Source organism: Cynocephalus volans, chromosome 4 (assembly GCF_027409185.1).
Source record: "Cynocephalus volans isolate mCynVol1 chromosome 4, mCynVol1.pri, whole genome shotgun sequence".
Taxonomy (NCBI): Eukaryota; Metazoa; Chordata; class Mammalia; order Dermoptera; family Cynocephalidae; genus Cynocephalus; species Cynocephalus volans.
In genome coordinates this window covers 132727659-132751250 of record NC_084463.1, presented here as the reverse complement: position 1 = coordinate 132751250, position 23592 = coordinate 132727659, and the positions used below count along the sequence as shown (strand labels likewise).

The following is a 23592-nucleotide window of genomic DNA, read 5'->3' as shown; positions in this document are numbered from 1 at the left end:
AGTTAGGATATAATGGAATTAAGTCAAATAACATAAACCACTTAAACCTCCTGTTATAGTGTTTGACTAAAATGCACCTACCTGTATGAAATTATAGGGCCCCTGCATTTGTGCCATAAGGTCTTGCACTCGCTGTCTTCTCACAAGGGGATCTGCCTGAGCCACTGTAGTCAAAGAGTGGGGCTCTGGTACTGAGGGAGATGCAGCCTGAGGTTGCTGCTGCAGTGAATTTACCACCTAAAGTGGGAGAAGTGAGAAATGGGAAAGTAAAAGAGCTCCATTCATTACCGTCATGATGGATCCCCAAACTATATACGTCATTTATACTCTAAACAGAACAGGCTTTAATGTAGTTACTCAAACAGATCACAATTATGTCAAATTTAACATTCTGATCAATGTCATCACCTCTACAGGGTTCTCAATTCCATATGACCACTATGTAGCAATTTCAGATTTACTTTATAAACTGCTTTCAAAGAAAGACTACTTTTGTTTACTTCCTAAAATACAAGAGGTCTTCAAAAAAGTTCATAGAAAGATTCGTATTATCTTCTAATCCACAAACTTTCTGAAATACCCTCATTAATGCTGCTTACACAGTTACGCCTTCTGTAATAACTTGATCTACGTATCTGTATCAAATATATATCTATCCCAGTACTTGGTTATAGTCAGCACCCAGAAGGGTTGGCTATTATTATCATTCCATTTTCTCCACAAACACCCTAGGATCAAGCTCTATGACCTCATCTAAACTGCTACAAAAGGCAAGGCTCACTCACTATACTAGTCTTTTGCTCAGTTCTAATAAATCCCCCTGATTATTGTTCTTAATAATTCCCTGTTCTGCTGGAAAATCCTCACTAATTTTTATTTTATCAAATTTATATTTTTCTGTCTGGCTTTTAAAACTGGGCAAATCATACCTGTTGAGCCTAAGTAAATCATAACCTTATTTCCTTTAAAAAACATTGAGATAAAAGTCACCACCTAAATTTAAGAAAACCAACTGATTTGTCTGCTATCAACTTCAGAATGCTCCAAAATTCCTGGAATCCCATGTGGATACCCTTCAGAACAGCTCATCTACCAGATACTAAGAACAAGCCATAGTGGCACAGTGCTAAGTATAGTAATATGCTCTTCTCTCAAATAAAATACAAAAAGTAGTTAACTACAAAGCACTGTAAATTACTTCCCAAACTTTTTCTACTATACCAACACATAGCTTTCATTCTAATGCTCATTAAAACAGATATGCTAATAATTCATTTCTACTTCTATATCCATGCTAATACAAACCTATTACCTGACTCTCCTAAAAACACACCCAATCTACTTAGTCAAGGCCCAAAAGGTTTGTACACCTCATATATAAATCACCATTCTATAGCTCTTTTTCATCTATTTTACTTCTAACCCTCTTGTAACATTTCTGAACTCTATTCCTTAATTCGACAAATATACACTATTTTGTTAGGGTTTCCTGGGACAGTATTTTCAACCCAACTAAGTACCTTTCTGGGCGAAGGGCCCAATTCTTTACTATCTATCGAGTGCATTTTGGTGCTTCAACAGAGAACTAAAGGTACCAGCACAACTACAACACCTTTTGGAGAATGGTCCTGATAGAAGAATAACAATACTAAAAAGAAAAGTGTATTATCCACATCTTAAAGCTATACGCTTTGGAGGTATAAAGGAAGATACATAAACGAGTATGAAAAGGAAGGCCAGGACCAATTGGTAATGCTTTTTGACTGTATCTTATAGGTAACAAGGCATCACTAAAGAGGTTCAAGTACAAGTAACTTAAAGCTAACTTTTCTAATAATTAACTTGTGACAATGAATAAGATGGTCTGAAGGCAGTCAAAGGAGAGAAATACAAAGGGAGCCACTGAACTAGAGATCAGAACCTGAAAAATGGCATAATATCACTTGAGAGACAACATCAAGAAACGCTAAAGGAAATCAAGAGCCTGGTAACCAAACAGCATTAGGGTGAAGGAGGAGTCTAAGATGACACCTCAACACACTCACCATTAGGTGGATTTTTCTGAAGGCTATCTATGTGGGAACCCAGATTTTTACAGACCAACCTGATATCAATTAGAGACAAATCATGTACTTTGACAGATTAACTCATAGATAACTTTGTATAAAGTAATTTATCAAAGATCAGGAAAGCAGTGATTCTATTGAATATCCATAAGGGTAAGCATATCAGCTTTTAAACATAGTCAAGTGTAATGAGTTTATTATAATAAATGTACTAATAACGTACTACTAATAATAAATGTACTAATAATGCAAAAGACTAACAATCTTAATTTGTTCTCAGGAGGGATAAAAATTACTAATTAAAGACAAAAACATCAACCTTGCAATATAGAGAACTCTTACCTCAACTGTTTCAACTGTCCACTCATCTACTTGCTCCTTTTCACCGCTGTTGAACTGTGTTTCTGCCATAAATTGTCTATTTACATACTGCAAAGCAAAGTAAATGTTTGAGTCATCTGTTTGAAAGGCAGAAAGGTAAAGGTAGCATTAAATAAAAATCATACCTCTGTTGATTCAACTTCACTTTGTTCAGTGTATTCTTCTGCTGGCTCGGGTTCTAAGTTAAGAAATGATGCAAAATGGGATTTTAAGGTCAGTGAAACTACCGTGTATGGTACCATAATGATCAATATATGTCATTATACATTTGTCCAAACCCACAAAATGTACAGTGTCAAGAATGAACCCTAATGTAAACCGTGGACTTTGGGTGATAATGAGATGTCACTGTACATTCAACCATAACAAATATACCACTCTGGTGGGGGATGTTGATAATGAGGGAGGCTATGCATCTGTTGGGGGTTGGGGGTATACGGGAAATCTCTATGCCTTCTGTTCAATTTTGCTATGAACTTTAAACTGCTCTAAAAAATAATCTATTTTTTTTTAAATGATACAAAAATGTATAAGAAATATTTTTAAAGTTAACAATTCAAAACTTAAACTCCAAATAAGAATTCACCATCACATAATCTGAATTTATTTACAAAGTTATAGTTAACACTAAGCTTCTATATTTTATCATTCTTACAGTAATATATTTTAAGATTTTCTTTTAGGGTCGAGCCCGTGGCGCACTCGGGAGAGTACGGCACTGGGAGTGCGGGGACGCTCCCGCCGCGGGTTCGGATCCTATATAGGAATGGCCGGTGCACTCACTGGCTGAGTGCCGGTCACGAAAAAGACAAAAAAAAAAAAAAAAAAAAAAAAAAGATTTCCTTTTACCATTTATTCCAGAATAAACTACTTTAGTGTCAATAGTAGTTATTCTAGATCACGTATAATGCAAATAAAGAGCTACTACATTAAAACCCATCTCTATTCTTATACATAATAGTATAAAGTATTATACAGATTAAGATCTTACTCTCCACTTTAATTTACTTGGTAAAAGTGGTAAGAGTGGGAAAAAAAAAAAAAAGAGTGCCTTATATTGATCCGCAACTATAAATTCCACCAATGTGCTATCTTCCCTTCAAGTTTCAATTTAATAGCTAACACTTGTAAAACGTATCACGTGCCAGGCACTTTATACACACTTCACATATTACTTTCTAAATGGTGAACCTGAGGTACAAGATCTTCAGTAACTCGTCCAAAGTTACATAGCTAGTAAGTGTTGAAGCCGGGATTTGAATCCAGGAAGTCTGATTCTAAAATCCACGCTTCTAACCATTACAAAATTTATGCTCCAACAATGTTTCCAATTGTGCTCAGAATTTTACTACTAAACTTAAAGGTTATCATGAAAGTACATGCTTAAGTGTCTAGCTACATCGTTTGTGTTGTGCTGAGTGTTAAAATTAATCAGAAAAGACCCCTTGCCATTGAGGAATTTATAGTTCAAGATTATGGAGTTATAATCTCCCCATGATTAAAAACACAAAACTCACACTATTCACCCCACACACTAGCATGGTAAATAGCAGTAAATCTGGGCATATCCGACAAAAATCTATTTGAAAATCCTTACAACAGCTGGTCCTCAGCCATACTCCTGCCCAGCAACACTCTAGAGCAAGAGAACTATCAATTCATAACAGTGATCAAGACCAGTAAGACAGAGGCTGGCCAGTTAACTCAGTTGATTAGACTGCGGCCTTAAAACCACAGTCAAGGGTTTGGATCTCTGTACTGGCTAGCCACCAAAAAAAAAAAAAAAATTAAAAAAAGAAAAAAAAAAAAAAGGACCAGTAAGACATGACTGATATCAAATACTTCTGAGAATTAATCTTGATGTGCTTTGTCTTAGCACATTGTCATACTTAAAACTTTTCGTTAACTATCTGAGTGTACATTTATAATAAATAAATAAATAAATGTACAGCTTAAACATGTAGCAAAGGAAAGTAAAACCAGGACCTTAAACTAAAGCTCATCTTCACCTAAGTACTTACCAGCTTCAGCTACCTGGTCTTCAACTGTAGGTGCTGAAGCTGTCTCTTCTTCCTCACACAGCCCATTCTGGTGGTTGTGTGTGCTGTCAAAGTAGTTTGACTGAAAAACACGCTCAACAATTTCTTTTAGAGCTTTATCTATAAAAAAAAAAAAAAAAAAAAGAATTATAATGTTAAGGGATAAGAAAAATGCGTGCGCGCGTGCACGCGTGCGTGTGTGTATGTGTGTGTTGGCTGGCCGGCACAGGGTTCTGAACCTTTGACATTGGTATTATAACACCAAGCTCTAACCAAATGAGCCAATTAGCCAGCCAGAACTTATCTACATTAAACTTTAAGAATTTTAAGTAAATTAGTCGAGGGGGTGAAAAGCTGAAAATTAACATTTATTCACTCAGTAAGTATTTATTCAGCACTTACTATATGTTAGGCGATGTACTAAACACTGAGGATATGAAAAGATATATTAAAGGACAGTGACAGTATCTGCCCTCATTACGCTTACAGTCTAACGGAGGAAGTATCAAATACAAAAATGGTAAAATCACTTTTGTTAAAAGTACTAAACAGAGGTAGAATAGATTAGACCTAGTCAGGGTGAGGTCATCTAGGACTTTCCTGGGGTTATAAGAGCTGAGATCCAGAAAAACGAGAGAAGCATTTCAAGGCAAAGGAAACGGCATTTACAAAGTCCTGTACAAAGAAGGGTACCAAATACAAGAAAAGGAAAGGATGCCACTATGCCTGAAACACAGGGAATAAGAAAAAACATAGGAAAAGATGAGGTGGCAGAGATTTGTAAGGGCCAGACCACAAATGGCCTTGAAGTTAAGAACAATGTATGCAAAATGTAATTGAAATAAAGCCATTACAAAATTTTAATTTTACTGGGGGAGGGGGGGGTTGCAGCTAGCCAGTATAGGGATCAAACCCTGGACACCTTGGTGTTACAGCACATGCTCTAACCAACTGAACTAAATGGTCAGCCCCTATTACAAAAGCTTAAAGAGGTGTTGCTGTGGATTGATTGAATTGTGCCTCCAAAGTTCATATATTAGAAGCTTAATTCCCACTGTAACTACTAAGGGTGAGAAATCTATTACAGGAATTGAAAGGTGGGGGCCTTAAGAGGTAATTAGATTGTAGGACCATGCAGTAGTGAACGGATTAAAAACGGTGGTCATGGGCGTGGTTCTGAGAGCTTTAAAAGGAGAGTGCATGAGAAACTCTCTCTCTGCAACACCATTTTCTACCAGGTGAGACCCCTGGGTCACTGTTGCCACCACCAAGACCCTCACCAGATGTGTTGCCTGGACTTTGGCCCAGCCTCTGAACTGTAAGCAATAAAATTTCGTTTTCTTACAAATCATCCAGTTCCAGGTATTTTGTTATAAGCAACAGAAATGGACTAATACATGTGTGAACTCAGTTAAGCAGCTACATTAGATAAGAAAAAAGCAAGAGAAAGAACAGACAGATTCAAAATATATTTAAAAGGCAAACAAAAACTGTCAAAGTTTTCCCAAATTAGCAGAAGTCTAAGAAAAACTAAAGAAAGACTAGGGCAATGATCATAATAAAATAAATGAGACACAATAAATAAGTTTTCCATAAAATTTCAGCCATAAAGAAAACCCAGTCCCTCTCTTAATACCAAAAACTCTGGAAAGTCAAACTGGTATTAATCTGTTCACCCCAAGCACAGATAAAGTTATACACAAAACTATGTTAAGTTAGGACTCTCATCTTTACAGCATTTATTGTTTGTTGCTGGTGTTTTGATTTACACACCACACACACACACACACACACACACACACACACACACACACACACACACACACACACACACGACACAAAAAGGAAATAAACCAAAAAGTAAACAGTGGATGAATGTTATTCAGATACTTCTAAATTTTTTTCAATTATTTTTAAATATGAAAAATAATTTTTAAAAATTCTATTACAAAATCAAAGTTATCAATGATACTCACAGGTTGTTCCACATACAGATTTTTCTTTCCCTTCCAGCAAGTCCCATAGGTGAACAGAGGCATGTTCATACTGCTCATTCAACCTTATAGTAAGAATTAAATAGCTAATTAATTACCTTTCATTTGTAAACTTAAGGCAATATTAAAAATTTCTATGATCAAAAACTATACCTCAAGCTCATGTCCCGTTCAGGGTCTACCAACTTGTAGAATTCATCCAACAATGACAATTCCTCTTCAGATAATATTGCCACTCCATTCAAACCTTGTTTCAGGTCAGTTCGCACTTCATCATCTCCCAATTTATCCAAAACATACTGCAGCTCAAGTACAGTTTTTAAACGTTTCTGTTCAGCTTCTTCTCTCATAAGCTGCTCCCGACGTGCTGTCTTTTTTATTGTTTTCTGAATCTGCAAAAGAATATAAACATAAGACACCAAAATGAGTTTTATAAAACTCATTTAGAGCAATCCATTTCAGGTCCACCACAAATAAGACAAATTTCACTCAGTGAGTGAGATGTAACCTCAATAAACAAAAGAATGATTCCCAATTTACAAATAGTTTAAAACATGATCTATTTTAAAGAGTTATTAGAAATTCAGAACAGTTTTCCCTAGAAGGTATTACACTATTGAAATGTTACCAATAAAACAATGAATTTGGGATTTGCTTCAAAGTAATCTAGTGAATAAGGGGAGCAAGGAAGTGGACGGGGGTATATGTGAAATATGATTGCCTATGAGATGATAACCGTAGAAGGTGAGTACGGGTACATACAGGTTCTATATACTCTTTTCCTTAGTTCTGCATATGTTTGAAATTTTTCATAATATTAAGTATAAAATTAAAAATTATAGAGAAAATTTCCATAATACAGAGTATAAAAATTAAAGGCCTGAGCCAATTAAAAAAGAAATCCAACCACAGAAACAATAAAATTCTTAACTATATCTATCTCTTCTATGGAAAAATGATCTCAAGTTCTATCTTTAAGTACCTACTACTTACTCACAAGATGTCAAAACCCATCAGTGCCCTCTCACCCCAAACAATCCACTGCTAGGATCAGAAAAGCCTTCCAATATTGAAAATAGTGAGTAAAACTGATTTTATTTTTTATGAATAAAAGAATGCTGGCAGAGAAAAAGAAAGTGGCAGTAAAGATAGATAAAGCTAATTATGAATATATTTTTTCCACTATTTGTTTTCTTCCCTGGAAAAGTTGAAAGGAAAGCATAAGCCAAACTCAAATACTTCTCTCCTTTCTCATGTCTATCATCAGGAACAGAGAAAGGTCGGTACAACAGCCATGATGGTATCTTCCCTCCTACTCTTTCCCCTGTCACAAGTCGCACTAGGATGAACTGAGATAGAAAAAAACAAAATAGGGGTATGCGAAACCTATACCAAGAGGAGAAATGGGGAAGGCACACCTGGGAGGAATGATGAAGGTAACAAGACAAATCTACAATGGTAGCAGAGTAGGTAGTAGAAAAAATGGTATCTTAGCAATAAATGGCAAAGAGTATACTATACATGAGCAGAGAAAAGAGATCTCCCTAAGCTAGGGTGGTCAAAAAAGTTTTCAAGGAGAAAGTGACACCTACTAAGATGGATGAGCTTTTCAATCTTGGAGGGACAGGGGGCCACAGCTTAAGGGTTGGGAAGTCTGTAAAGGTAGCTAAAGCAGGAAACATAGGAATACAGGCAAGAATGAAAGGAAGTCAAGAAAGCAAAAGTAGTAAGATTACAGGCTGATCTCAAGGTAGTGAGTTATCCGCACAGTTACAAATTGAACTTGTTCTACTCTTTCCCCACTTCTCACTGCTGCACTTGACTAGTCTTAAAAATAATAATAAAAAGTTATTTGGATGAAACAAGCAGTTCAAGTAGGGAAGAAGATAAAGACAAAAAAAAGACAGGCTAGAATCAAGCTGAAGAAGTTCTTGAATGCAAAACAAAAAAGATGTTAATAATTGTGCAAAGTACTACATACCAGAGGATCAGAATTAAATAAAAGCATGTCAACAAAGTTAAAGCCCAGAGAAAAGTCCTAAAAACACTAAAGTGTTAAAATAGAAGCATAGGAGGATATGTATATTTTCATCTACACAGTGATAGTAGCTTCAGAAATAAATATTATTAAATTATATAGCAATCCTGCTTCTATTACCCACATTAAAACAAAACAAAACAAAAAAGAAATTAGGCAGGTTCATCAAGCTTGAAGCTCTGACATAATGTGTCCCCTAAAATTCATGTGTTGGAAACTTTATCACCCCAACGCTACAGTATTGGGAAGTGTTCAAAAGTGTTCAAGCCAGGAGGGCAGAGCCCTCACGAATGGATTAATGCTGCTATAAAAAGGGCTTACGGGAGTGGGTTCCCTCTCTCGCCCTTCCACTTTCCACCATGTGAAGACGAAGTAAGAAGGCCAGATGACGTTGGACTTCCAAGCCTCCAGAACTGTGAGAAATAAATTTCTGTTGTTTATAAATTACTGTATTCTGTTATAACAGCACAAAATGGACTAAGACACGATGTAAATTACCCTTTCTCTGTTTTGAGGCAAATCATCAAAATTTTCCTTCTTTAATCAGATGTAATAAGTAATAACATTGAGCGCTTAAAATATATTAGTTGTGCATCACATACTGTTCTAAACAGAATTCTATGGCATAGGTACTATCATTATCACCATTTACAGATTAGAAAACTGAGGCACTATGATATTCTCTCCCTCTACTCCCCCACTTCTATCCTACTGGTTCTGTTTCTCTGGAAAACCTTGACTAACACAGGAACAAAGAAATTTAACTCGTCCAAGGTCATACAGCTATTAAGTAAAAGTGGTAGAATCAGGATTCACAACGGGCAGTCTGGTTCCAGAATCAGATCTCTCAAACCTTGTACTGCACTGTCTCTCATCATATAATAAACTGTTTTTTCATTTCACCAAATCAGACGCAACCTTACATTTCAATGTTATTAGCCTTTCTCCAAATAAGGTGGCAATTATTCAGAAGGCTTAAATTTTCTGATCTGAACAAACTACTGGACTTTGCTTATACTTTTGTCCTATTCCCACAGCTTTTGCCAAGTCAAAAGATGTTTGGGAAAAACCCACCATTCTGTTGGATCAAGAATTGATACAAGAGCAATGAATCGGTCTGCCATATCCCTTAAGATCCCTAATGAAGAGAATGATTACCAATTATATAAACAAGCCTCTGTATTTTCTGATAGATGTTCACTAGACATAAAGGAACATATAAAAATTAAATGACTACCATATGTTTATATATATTTGCATGGCTCATTTTTTTAAACCAATAAGATATTTAGGGTAACTACTGTACATGTCTGCCATATCTCAAACTCAGTACTTTTAAAAGACATCTTTCATGTGTCACATTAAACTTCACAAAAGTGGAAGACAACTTAGATATAATTACATCCAATCCTCTCATCTTGTAGAACTTAATAGTACTGGGAGTAAAACTCAAAGAAACAACAAAATTTTCCGCTAACCCTATTTTTAATATCTCTTAAACATACATACTATCATTTACTTACATCTTGACTTAATGCCATGAAACTCCTCTGTAATTCTTTTGCAAACTCCAAGTTATTTGTGACTTCTTGGTACTTAGATACGGCATCCTAAAATGAAAAAGACAGAACCCAACTTTACTGGAAACACAAAGAACCATAATATTAATTTTCTTACTTAAAATAGTGATCATAAAATCTTTAATAAAAACATAACAATCTTTACCAGCTGATCTTGATTAAGCCTTTCTCCTTTGTTCATTCGTTCCTGGTAATCATCGAGCTTACCCTACATTAAAAGAAAAAAAGAATTACATTCCATATTGAAGGTACATACCAGCTTAACCACGCTAAAATGACAAAACCCATACAATTCTGGATGTCTCAAATTTTGCCTTAAATATACTATTTAGATATATTCCAGTTTAAGTGAGTATATTAAAATAACTTGGTAACTTCAATTAACAGTGAGCTAAGAAATGAATTTAAATACTCCAAGCATTACTGAATGATATCAAATACTGTATAGTAAACCTATGACATAACACTGTTTACTCTTTAGGTTACTCAAAAAAAATATGTATAAAATGGGCCAGGCATATAATTCCTACCCACATGGGTGGAGAGCCACAATTTGGTTAGGATCTTGCTATACCTAAGTGAATATATCAGACATTTAAAAGTGTTAATTTTTTGTCACTCTTCTCCCCCCACAAAAGAATTCACGTGAATAGGTGATATAAAAAGAGTGCGTTTTTCCTGAATAAACTTACAGGCCATATCGTCTTTGATGTACATCATCCATTTATCTTGAACAAGATAGCTACCACATCATCAATGGGCAGTACACCAGTAAACAGCTTTGCTTTGTTAGTGTGAAGGTACGGATAGAAAACAAATCTGTGGTTTAAGATAATCTTTTTTTTTTTTTTTGCTAACATGAACACTTTGGAGGTTTTTCATGCTACTACTAATTAGATAAGACCCCAAAGAAAATATAATCAGGTAATGCAACAGTCAAGAATTTAATTATTGTTGTAAGGGTTCAAAGATAGGGAGTAGAAATCTAAATTAAGGAGAAAATATTTAAAATAATCACAATAAATTATGAACAATATAAAGTTCCTTACCCTTAAAAATAATAAAATTAAGAAACAAAGTACAATGTAGAGTTCTGATAAATGGCATTCAGAGCCACAGAAACCAGCTTAAAAGCAATGGCAATAATTTTTAGGTCAAATGATCCATGTTCTTTGCACTAGAAACATAAGCCAACTTATACAATCATTCTACCCTAAATAGAAAAGCCTATTACAATTCCTTAGTTATACTGGAGATAAAACCAAGATAATCATTAAGAACGCAAAAGCTGATCAAAGTATCCGATTTTATTCTTACACGAACTATTTCACATAATAATCTATAAGCCTCCAGCTAAACAGATATAAAATTCAATCCTACTGGTTGAAAACATCAAGTTTTTTTACACTGATCTGGTCAGCCTAACCCCAGGTACAAAAGTTGTGCTCAATTATCTCAGAACACTCTTGAGCATCAATAAAGACATCATTCTCTTTTGTAAGAGAATAGGCTGTTTTTCTTTCAAGAAGTAAGAAATTAAACAAGATTTGCTTTCAATTTATGACTCAGGATATTCCCAAATAATAGCATTATTTTTTAAGGAAATTGTTGCTATAACTAGAAATTAATACACAGTAAGTAAACTATATATCGCTCATGAGGTAGAGTTATATACCTAATCAAAAAGGATGTCCCATCAAATTCCTAAAAAAAGCTTGTGTATATATAAAGATATAAAAAGACAAAAAGAAAAAAAAAGTAAGAATAGTACCTGAGTAATTACAGGTCAAATTGTTTTCCTTCTGCTTTGTTTTGTACTCTTAAATATTCTGTAATGAACATATACAGTGTCTAATAAACAATTAGAATTCCATGCTATATAAAAGATTAAGTTAAGATTGACAGATTTCAGGACTGTCAGAAGGGCTTTCACCTACAAAAGTCATTGAGTTTGAACCTATACTATCTAAAATAGGATAAGCTATCCTATACTAGAAAAGTCCAAATTTTCTACACAATAGCAAATTTAATATTCATCCAACCCAAGAGCTATAAGCAGAATACATTTTCCAAAGACACTATTCTACAAAACGACCATGGTGCTCTCCCATTAAGAACTAGTCCAATTCTTCTGCTATTGGACCTGAGTGGGCTTCAACCAATACAGTACATTGTAAGTGAGGCTGTATGTCTTCCAAGGCTGAGTCATAAAAGCAATGCATCTCGGTCTTGTTTGCTGGTCACTAAAACACTTGCATTGGGGCCCTAAGCCATCAGACAAGAAGCCCAGTAACCCTCAGGTTGCCATGTTATAAGGAAGCCAAGCCACGAAGAGAGGTCTCATATAAGAGCTCTGGTCAGCAATCCTAGTATTCAAGTCATCCTAGTCCAGGCATCAAACACGTTAGTGAATTTGAATAAGTCTTAGTCTTACCAGCTGAGGCCTCAGTCATCATGGAACAGAGACATCTGCCCTGCTGTGCTCCCTGTCTGAATCCCTGATAGGCAGAATCCATGAGCATAATAAAATGATGATTTTAAGTCCTTAAGTTTTGAATTAATCTATTACACAACAGTAACTGGAACAAGGTTAAAAGGGAAATGAAAACAGAAAGCAGTTATTTTGTGAAACTCAGCTTCATAGTACACATCATGGAATATTCTATCAACAGAAAGTATGCAAAAAGAACTCTGCAGTCAAAATAAAGATGTACACATTTTATTCAAGCTTATGAGCCTATTTACTTTGAACTTATACTACTGTTAACATGTTTCTAGTTTTCCAATCCATAATAACTTAAGAGCCATGATCTTAAAAGGGAGAAAGACTGTTACTAACACCACAAGAAATGGGTTTACTGTGAGGGAAGAAGAGTATAAGTCATAACTGAACAATCTCAACAGTATTTAAAAAAGGATTTTCAAAAAGCAGATACAGTTCCTTTGTCACAGTTCCTCATACCCAGTGAGATGAATTACTCAATCAAAAAATGTGGTAAATCAAATGGATGGAAGCTACAGGTCTTACATGAAACATTTTTCTAAGCATCATAAAACTGCTTTACATTAAAGGGTTCTAGCTTTTTCTCTATCAGTATAATACAGGATCTCCTGGCTGCTAAGATGTACAGTACTTTATCACTATGGAATCTGAGCTGGAAGGGACCTCTGCTCATTATTATATGAGTACATAATCAGATCTCTGCAGATCAGAGACACAATGTCGGTCTAGGTCAGTGATTCTCAAAAGTGTGGTCCCGAGCCAGCAACGTCAGCATCAGCTAGGAACTAGTTAGAGAGGCAAATTCCCAGAAACCACCCCAAGACCTTCCGAATCAGAAACTCTGGGGTGGGAACCAGCTAACTATGTTTTATCAAGCTTTTTGGGTGATTCTGATGCATACTTAGATTTGAGAAACACTCAACTAGGTCAAAGGTCAAATATATCGTAATTCCGCTGTTAATAGTGAGTCCAGTAGAACCTGGAAATAAGAAATTACTCTGAATGAAACATGATGATTTGGGATCTAAGAAACCATCACATCTACAGCTGCTTAAAAGTTCAGCTTTAAACTCAGAAAACATGTTGAACAATGATTTGGTTTCTAGACCAGCTTATAACCTATTTAACCTATAAACGACTGCATAAGAAATGATCCATCTGTGATCTGAACACTAAAGGGTTACCATCTTCCATTCATAAGTAGTACTTTTGCTAAATCCTGCATTGTGATCTGAAGCCTCAAAACTAGAGTACTTTATGATTGAATTCAGTGGAGAATGCCAAATTTTGCACTAGGAACAGAAAATCTCTTAGTATAAGCAATTTGTCTAATTTTCCACAATTCAAAATGAAAGCAGCTCACTCACTCCTAACTAGCCTTTGGTGATTAAAAAAAAAAAAAAAAAAAAAAGGTTATGGAACTGGAACTAGTCCAAATACTCCAATTTGCCTTATCTTTCAGAGTAGACCGCTCAGAGACAAATGACACCAGCGTAAGTGGCTTCATTTCTTTTGTCATTTCCTATTCAAACGGCTAACATTAAGTCCACCTAGAATATTTGTCCACTTAAGGTTAAAACTTACTGTATGAACTAAGTCAATATATAGAGATTTGGATTGTCACACTGACAGATCCAACATTAACACCAACAAAAACAGATGGGCAAAGATAGGAGTAAAGGGCTCCAGACAAACACAGCTTTGCTCTTCCCTAAGCTAGAAAATGGATACCTAACACATGGCAATGGTAAAGACAAACTGGTCAGCTACTCACATCAAAAACATAAAATAAACAGTAAGTATTTTTTCTGGAGAATGGAGCCATTTTCCTGGCATAAGAAGCCTACTACAATGGTGAAAGCCCCCTTAAGAGTATCTTGAAATAACCTGAAATTCAATTTGGGGTTCCTTTCGCGACTACTGTGCATTTTGAGTGTATTAAAAAAACCATTTATAGCACCACATGTGAGCAAGATAAAAATCAGGCCATTTCCCAGGTTACCAAGAGTCTTTGAATGGGAACCATGGATAGAGCTGACTCTACCCAGTACATGTCAAAAAACTTTAAAGTCATGTGGTACTGAGAAATAATTACCCTAAAAGTACTACCCAGTACCACTCTATCTTGTTTCTTCTAATATGTGACAGTATTCAAATTTAAACTATCACATAGCTAACCCTATGCAGGAAGTGGGAGCCTAACATCAATAACTTGCCTAAAGTCATGAATCCCAGAAAAATCATTTGTGCCTCAATGTTCCTCCCCACTTAGAATGGCACTCTGAATTCCAGTTGTTGCTACATTCAAATCCTACCTCTGCTGCAGCTGTTTTCCTCCTTTCTTTTGTCCAATCATAGTATTATCATGTTGCCAAACCCCCATACATCCTTTCTTTCTTTTTTTTTTTTGGTGGCCGGACCCTTGACCTTGGTGTTACAAAGCTGTGCTCTAACCTACTGAGCTTACCGGCCAGCCTCATCCTTTCACTCTTCCCAGAGTTTTTCATGACCACCAAACTTACATTATTGAAATCATTTTTTTTCTTTAAATTCAATACAGTGCCATTAGAGTGCCAGAAGATGAATAGCCAAGATAGATGTCCTCCTGAGCTTAGCTACTTTACTATTCTATACAACAAATTCCACTGACCACCAAACTTACATTATTGAAATCATTTTTTTTCTTTAAATTCAATACAGTGCCATTAGAGTGCCAGAAGATGAATAGCCAAGATAGATGTCCTCCTGAGCTTAGCTACTTTACTATTCTATACAACAAATTCCACAAATGAATAATTTAAGAAAAAATTTTTTAATTATGTAATTAAAAAGAAAAAAATCTTCAACTGGACAACTAACTGTAAATAGTCACAAGAAAGATTTGGAGGAGACAACATCTGAAAAAACTAACTTGGTTATTCAAGAAAACTACGTAACTCCTGTTCTCAATTAAAGACATCTCTAACATGGGACAGAATACTTAAAAATGAAGTCTAAAATAACAAAAGTAGTTAAATGCATCTGGCTATGCTTTATTTTATGTATCCAGGCCAAATAAATCACTTCTACAGTACTGTAAGAACCTAAAAAAAGATAAATACAGAGACAAAAGATAAAGATTTCGTCTCAACTTTTCATAATCTTTAGTGGCCTATCTAGATGTTATTGCAAGTCCCCAATCCCTACATTCCCTGCTCTTCACTTACAGAAATACCGGTGTGACTTTGCCCCAGTGGTAAAGAGCTGACTCTGCCTCCCACTTACCCTCCACCAAATTCAACTGAAAATAAGGAGCTAGCAAAATTCATAGGAGACAGGAACGACAATAAGTAAAAGTTTCCTCAATTTTTAAAAGGAGGGGAGAAAGAATATATGCTACAATCCACAGATGATCAATAACAGCTATGTTCAAATGCTGGAAACATGCTCATGTAGCACAAGTATGTGCTGTTCCAGAAAACAAGAAAGTATTAAAAGTGCTGGAAGGGTATATAACTCTAACATTGAGAACTTAAGAGCTGTCCAACAATGAAATAAACTTTTATAGCAAAATAAGCATTCTATCAGGCCCTAGAAGACTGGTTAAAGCCGAAGCAGAATGAATAGCTGTCGGGAATACTGGATTTCTGAAAAGTAAGAATAGCAAAAGGATGCTAAATTAGCTGTTACCTAAAATCCTATTATAAGACAATATAGGAGTTTAATTGGACAAGATTTTTGTCCAATTAAAAAAAAGATAAAAGATAATCCTGTAAAAACCCTTATTCCTTGTCCACGGCTATAACGAATGGAAGCAGCAGAGCCTAGTAAGAGAAAGAAAAAATAATGTTAAAGAGTTCCAGCACCACCTACTTTGAATTATATTCTTAAAAAATCTAAAGCTTGTGGATTTGAAAGACAAATGATCATAGATAATCTTAAGGAGTGTCTTCTGAATTATTAGCTGCTTTAACCAAGCTACTCATTAGGATGAGTCTATCCAAGTGAATGATTTATACATTCCTTGGGAGTTCAATGTAAAAAGATGTGAACTGTAATTCAAAGTGGAGACAAAAAGTTTTTTTAATGATTAACATATATTTCAGGTATTTCTATGCTTGTTATTAGTATTTCAGTACTAATAACAGCACTGAGGAGAAGGCAATGAAATTTCTAGTAATTTACAATGGTTCTAATACTAAGAATTGCCTATGTCCTCCTTTTTCCTAAGACTAGTCACAAATCTTGCTCGCACTACCCAGATCAAAAGTATTCTACTTGCCTACTCATCAACTCTACCCATCTGAAAAAAATAAATAAAAAGAAATAAAAATCCCTCAGGAAAATTTCCATTTCAATAAAAAACACCCAAGTAAATAGCTCTGGTCAAAAAGCATTTTCCCCCCTCATGAATTAATCCATTTTAACGGGGTTTTATTGAAGCTACAAATCTTTCTACATAATGATTTAGTCAAACCAGCAAATACTTATTTAGCTTGGTATTTGCAGGACATATGCAAGAAGGCACAATGGAATGATGTTTTTAATAGTCTCTGCCCCCAATGAGCTTACCACCAATTTAGAAAAACATATAAGGTAAAGAACATAAGGCAATATAAAAATGTCAAGAAAGTGTACAGACAATATGTAGTAGAGAAAGTTAAAGGAAAGAAACTAGTTGAGCACAGTCAAGAAGCACACCTTCCCCTTTCCTCAGGAAGTATGAATTTTGAATCCTGCTCAGTAAAATCTCTTTCACACATGTTTTTATACTCATATTCTATCCAACAAAAGCACTGGTATAGCTAGTGGAAGAAACGAAACGAGCTGAAGCCAAGCAATTTACACTTTCAACTTTAGCTGCTACTATGCTTATTCTTCTCTATTGCATACATCTCACTCATTTCCCCAAGAAGGAAACCAGTCACCAAAAATTATCTAGGAGCCTAAAATACAAGAATTTAGTTGAAAAGTTGTCACACCTCCCACTTCTCTTTACTGGTTTAACTTTTCCCAAATTTTTCTAGTCTACAATATACCAAGCTTCAGTGGAGACTAGCAAATGTGCATTTGGGGTTTACCAAAGCATAAAGAAAAACTTCGGAATTTAAAAGTTCATTTCATTACAATAATATGGATGTCCCAATGACACCAGATATAATGGGACTTTACCTTACTGCTATTCTCAGGACCCCATTACCTGGACAACCTACAAACACAAAGTTTAACAATGAGATATTAGTAAAATTCTAATAAAGAAATAAAAAGCTTTTTTCTTTTGCATTCAGCTTTTTAACACAGAAACTCGAAAATTAAAGATTTGAAACAAAAGGCTTTACTTGGTTCTACATGATAAATTAAACATGAAAAATTACACTTACGTTGCAGAAAATTACAAATTCTAATTGCCCCCACAAAACGTAACAAGGGTTCTTGGAAATCACCCATTCCAACGTGGGTCATTTTACATAATCATCTCAATTTCCTCTTCTGTAAAAGGAATTGGACTAAATCCTTAAGGTGGCTTTAAGCACTAAAAAAACTTAGATTCTCCAAAAGTATGGTAATAAAACCGAGGTCTGACAAAGTTGCTGTTAAGTTTAATCTTTTGCAAGTAAAAGTATTTATTAATTTTTTTAAAAGATAAAAGTACCAGACTATCTTCATCTAGCCCTAAATGTAAACTAAGAAACTAATTACATAAAATTATGACAAACTATGCTTAATCTGTAAGTCACACAAAACATATTCTCATTCAAATATTTGCCTCATGGGAAGTATCCTGTAGTAAAATAATTTGGCCAGGTTAACAGTACATTCTCATTATAATACTTAGGATTCTACTCTCACCCCAGAAAAAGGTACCCACATTATCATGGGGGAATTCACAGCTTTACCTTTTTAAATACTTCCCTATGTTACATGTACATACCCATAGGCAGGCAGAGACAAACAAATTAAGCATTAAAGCTTTTCTTTCTGTGACAAGGTGAATGCAAAACAAAGTAATCTTGCCCTCTGCATTGCAGAGGAATAGTTCTTGCAACCAATGGAGTAGCTAACACTCAGAGATCTTAAATGTCTAGAAAAACTACGGATGTTAGCCCCAAGAAAAAATTTTACTTATAAAATAGTTAAGAATATTTTTATTTCAAAATACTTATCACATAAATTCTGTACGAAAGCTTCATTGAAAATTCTTAGAGGCATACTGGTTCTAGAAAAAAATGTTATCCTCACTCATAACAATAGCATTCTTTTTTAAGAATAATACTAACTGCAAAGATGTAAGTGCATAATGTCTTTAGGGAGTAGTATAAAAAAACACACTTCTGGCTCTCAGTTTGGGTCACACACTGCTTAAAGCTATTAGGCTATTTTGCTTTTTAAGCAAGTGAACACTGGTTAATCTTTCACCTACCAAAGTCACTAGAGTCTAAACCGATTATATTTATAAAGAGTATAACAATTTTAAATGTCATCTATTAAAACATCCTTTATTCTACATCAAAACTGATTACATCCTACCACATCGAATGAACCCTCTCTAGTTAAAATTAAGACTTGGTTGCAAAATATCTTGCATAGCCTAGGGCCCAGTTCTTTAACAATGAACTGATGAAGAATACTAGGCAATTAATCACTTAATTAAATACTACCTGAACTTTAATCAGTTAAAAAATTTGTAAATGGGAGTTTTATACTTGGTCCTCTTTATCATAACTGTATTTCTCTTTGCTAAGCATTCATGTAGTCTTTATCAGCCCAAATTTCAAAAAACACCAAGCCATTTAGCTGCATTACATAATAGGATCATATTTCATCAGTGTTAAACATGAATTCTCACTGAATAGATGCTTAGTTTTCCTCTAATGGCTCAAATTATTAGAAAATGAACAAACAACTTTGTTTTTATAATAAAATACAATAAAATTATTTCAATTCTCAATATCTTAATGTAAGTGATACATATTAGTAATTTTTGTCAGGATACTTGATTTTAGAATCCATAGGAAAAAAATCTTGGTGCAGAAGGCTCCAATATGAATAGGTCAAGACTGAAATACAGCTCAAATATAAGTTGCTAAATGAACTGAAGTAAAAAGAAATCCAGCTGTAAATAGTATCTTACTTTACTCCATAAGGGTTTCTAAAAAGGAATTCGAAATTCATTTGTAAAGCAAATCCTACTTTAGGTGCATTAGAAATGCTCACTCATATTGAAAAATGAATCACAGTTAAATCTTCTCATATAGTAAGTCATCTAGATATAGAAAAAATTTAAACTAGCAACCACATGTACTTAAACTAGGGGAAAATCCAAATGCCTTGAGTCTCAAAAAGTAAAATATATAGTTTTAATGGTAATTAAGTCACAATGTCAGTACTGCCACTACTCAACTATTAACAAGTACGTGGCTATGTCTGTAACTTATCAAAAAGCCTCATTTAACTGTAACTTGACATTTCGCTACTACCTAGCACCTCAAACACTGAGAAGACAAAAAAATGACATGAAATACATTTTTTACTTTGTGCAGTTTGTTAAATCTCCATCATTACAAGGCAATCTTTCAGTATTTACCAATTTAGTAAATAATCTCCGTAATAATAATTACTTCCTCCTAGAATTTGGGAGGATAGGATGCCAATGCATAGTAATACATACCTATACACATCAGTGACCAGTCATGGTTCAAGTCCTCATGGAGCGTACAATCTAGATTTCCATTTTTTTCAGACACACTTGCACACTAAAATCTAACAGTCACTTCACAACTAAGTTGGCTGGTAATCAGCGCCTTTTTATTAACGCCTTTGAAGAATTATTTTTCAGTCATTAATATGAACGTCTATACTTAAAAGATTACATACACCCTCTTTATGTTCGGATTCCTATTCTAAAAGAAAACAGATTTCAAGGAAAACTAGAAATCCTGAAAATTAAAGCATTCCAGCATCAGCCAGATTGACAGGACTGTTTATTGTATTAATAGGATTTAAAAAGATACCCAACTTAGTCTCAATTTCAAATAGGCCAGCAAAAACTAAATCACATGGGAGACTCAGAAGATACCGACCTTGGACTTGTTTATTCTATTCCATTTTTCTATGTAGCTACTTCACATTTAAAATACTTTTGCTACTTTGTTGATATAAATAAATCTATTATTCCAATTACTTATAATAAAACACACTTGTTTATCAAAATAAAGGATTAGCAAAAAAACTAGAAATCCCAAGATTAGTGTATCTCTCAATTTCAAATAAGTCTATGAAACTTAAGAAAAATTCCCAATCTTCCATACTGAAGGAGATAAGAAAGAGAAATATTAAATGTGAATGTTTGTTTTAAAGCTCCCCCAAAATATAAAATAAATCAGTAAATAAACAATTAAAATAGTTAAAAACTAAATACAGCCAGTTTTCTTCAACTTATTGCCCACAGCCCAAATTTTAGCCAAATAATTACTATCTCAACATCTTAAATAACAATGTGAGGTGGCTAGCGAAATAATCACTTAAAAATTATTTCCTCAAAATTCAAGATGTTATAATAAATATGCTGTACCAGAGGAGATCAAGCTAAGTTATTAAAGGAAAGTTACATTTTACTTTTTAAGGTAAAAGGTAAAGTTAACATAACAGTTACAGATGTAATTACCCCATTTTTTGTACTACTCATTTTTTTCTCCCTTTCCACCTCTAATCTTACTCAAGGTTGAAGTATTCACTGACAAGACCCTTTCTACACACACACACACCTCTAAACAGAGTTGGTACACTGTCCTGCGCTGGAAGCATAAAACAAAAGGCAGACTTGAAGATACACCCCAAGGTGCGACCACTGGAATGGCTAAATATTGAATCCAAAAAAATTGTGGGTGTGGCTCTATTGGGCGGGGGAGCGAGGGAGGCCACTCGGGGCGGCTGCCTGGTCTCTGCCCTCCCCCTCTGCTTTTGTGTTCACAATGCAGCTCCTGTACAGCGCTTCCCTCTCCCCGCAGCCGCCGCCATGTTAGACACTCTCTCCATGTGCCCAGAGACCCAAAGAACGTCTCCAGCCTAACTCGGACCCACCCCCCAACGAATCTCAATCGCTGCAGTCCCCGCCGCCCCTTCAGAGTTCCCTAGGGACAAAAAGTCGCTGCAAAAAATCATCTCGCCATGGAGCTCAGCGTGAGGCTCGGAGGGCACCTAGACAATTGAAACAAAGAGGGAAACGTAGGAGAGCCCATCAGATAGGAGTGGGGGGAAGCAAATCGAAGATCCACTCAGAATGGGCCGGACAGAAAAGCAATTCGAGTTTAAGATTCTAATGCACTTATCTCCCAAGGAAGAAGAGACACTCAACAGGCCTCGAGTACACGGTAACGGAGCGGACAAACCCCACGGCTACAAGACACAGGCCCCCCCCAGTCCACGCGGCAAACGGTGGAGCCCTGAGCCCCCTCATCGGGACCTCCTGACTTCTTCCCCGCTGGCCCTCGTCAGAGAAATTGGGCCTCGGTCATGGAGAGAAGAGCAGCATACAGTTAAGTCAGGGCGATAAGCCCTCCACTCCACTCCCAAAGGCCAAAAGGCCAAACCCACAGCTGGATGAGAGTAATAAGGAGGCCTGGGATCAGCGCTGCGACCGGGTCAGGTGACAAGCACCTCCCCTAGGAGCCCGTTTTCCGTGGAGACGGGGCGTGGGGGCTGGGGGTGGCTGGAGAAGAGGGACCTCAGTAAAGAGGCAGCGATGGAAAGGAGTAAAGGCTACAGCGCCCAGGGTCGGAGGGGGCGCTGACCCGGCCGCAGAACACCCTCCCTTCCCCGCCACCTCCTGGCACCTTTTTCTTCTCCAGGTTCCGAAGTTTCTTGTCGATCACCCCGAGAATTTGCTTCATGGCCTCGGTCTGGACGGCGCCGGTGCCGGTTGCAGGGTGCTGAGAAACCGGCGCAGCAGCCCCGGCCCCCACTGCCTCACTCCCGGAGGAACCCGACGGCGGTGGCGGTCCGGACGACTTGCTGCCGCTTCCGCTGTGGCTGGTGGCCGAGGGCATCTTTAGACCGTGAGGGGAGAGAAGAAAAAGCGGGAGGAAGGACAAGAGCGGCGAGTCAGGAGACGGACGGGGCGAGACGCGGGACAAAACGCGCAGCGGGCGGGAGCCTGCGCGAGCTGGTGGGGGAGGGGGCCGGCGCGCGCCGCGAGGGCAGGAAGAGAGCACGGGCGCGCGCGCGACCCGCCAGCGGGGCGCCCTACCGGGCCTCGCGCCGCCCCCTGCCCTTCCCTTCCCCTCCCCTCCCCTCCCCTCCCCCGTGCGACCGCCGGCGCAACCTGCCCGCCCCGGGGCATCGAGCCTCGCACTGGGGGCGGGGCCACAGCGCGCCGGCCGCCAACAGCCAGGGCAACGGTCCCCACCGGGGCCGGCCGGAACTCGTCGCCTGTCGAGGAAGGGAGGGCAGGGAGAGGTCGCGGCTCAGGGGCAGAGAAAGGCACTGGAGATGACCAGGGGTGGGCAGGGACTTGAGGAGAAAGCCCCTCGCGAAGCTCCAGCCGATCCGGAGGTAAAGGACACTCGGGCGCAGCGGCCCTCTTCCCTTTCAGCGCCTCGGTCCGGGGTGGCGCTCACCGTGCGCGCGCGGAGGCCGCTGGAGATCCCGAGGGGCAGCTGAGGGGGCAAGGGTGGCGGTGTCTTCCGGGCAGTGTCGTGCGCTCCGTGGGCGCAGGCAGCTAAGCCCCGTCCCCGCTGCACTGCGAGCCGCTCCTAGTGAGGCGAGAGCCGGGAGCGGGAGGGACTTAGCCAGCCAGCCCTCTGGGGTGCGGGGGGGCGGGAGAAGCGGGGAACGGGGGCCTTCGCGGCCGCTCGGGCTGCCCGACGCGAACGCCTGCCGGGGAGAGCTCGCCCGGCCGCCTCTCCTCAGCGACCCAGACTCCTCCGCGGGGGGGCGGCCACTCGTCGCAAGGTCAGGACTGCCCCGTGGAGGCCGCAGGGGCGGTACCTTGAGTTTTGACTTAAATCGAAGCT

General features: G+C 37.5%; 1 protein-coding gene across 1 annotated transcript in view; it reads right to left on the bottom strand.

Moving 5' to 3' along the window:
* The window catches only part of CAPRIN1 (cell cycle associated protein 1), a 37817-nt gene extending 14427 nt beyond the window's left edge, over positions 1-23390 (bottom strand). The window contains exons 1-10 of the mRNA XM_063092688.1: positions 23197-23390; positions 22414-22626; positions 10244-10306; positions 10042-10128; positions 6634-6872; positions 6463-6545; positions 4469-4606; positions 2573-2625; positions 2409-2495; positions 82-237 (exon numbers count right to left, since the gene is read on the bottom strand). Coding sequence (XP_062948758.1) covers positions 82-237; positions 2409-2495; positions 2573-2625; positions 4469-4606; positions 6463-6545; positions 6634-6872; positions 10042-10128; positions 10244-10306; positions 22414-22626 — 1119 coding nt within the window. The 5' untranslated portion in view covers positions 23197-23390. The remainder of the gene's footprint in view (positions 1-81; positions 238-2408; positions 2496-2572; positions 2626-4468; positions 4607-6462; positions 6546-6633; positions 6873-10041; positions 10129-10243; positions 10307-22413; positions 22627-23196) is intronic.
* Positions 23391-23592: the final 202 nt, after the last annotated feature.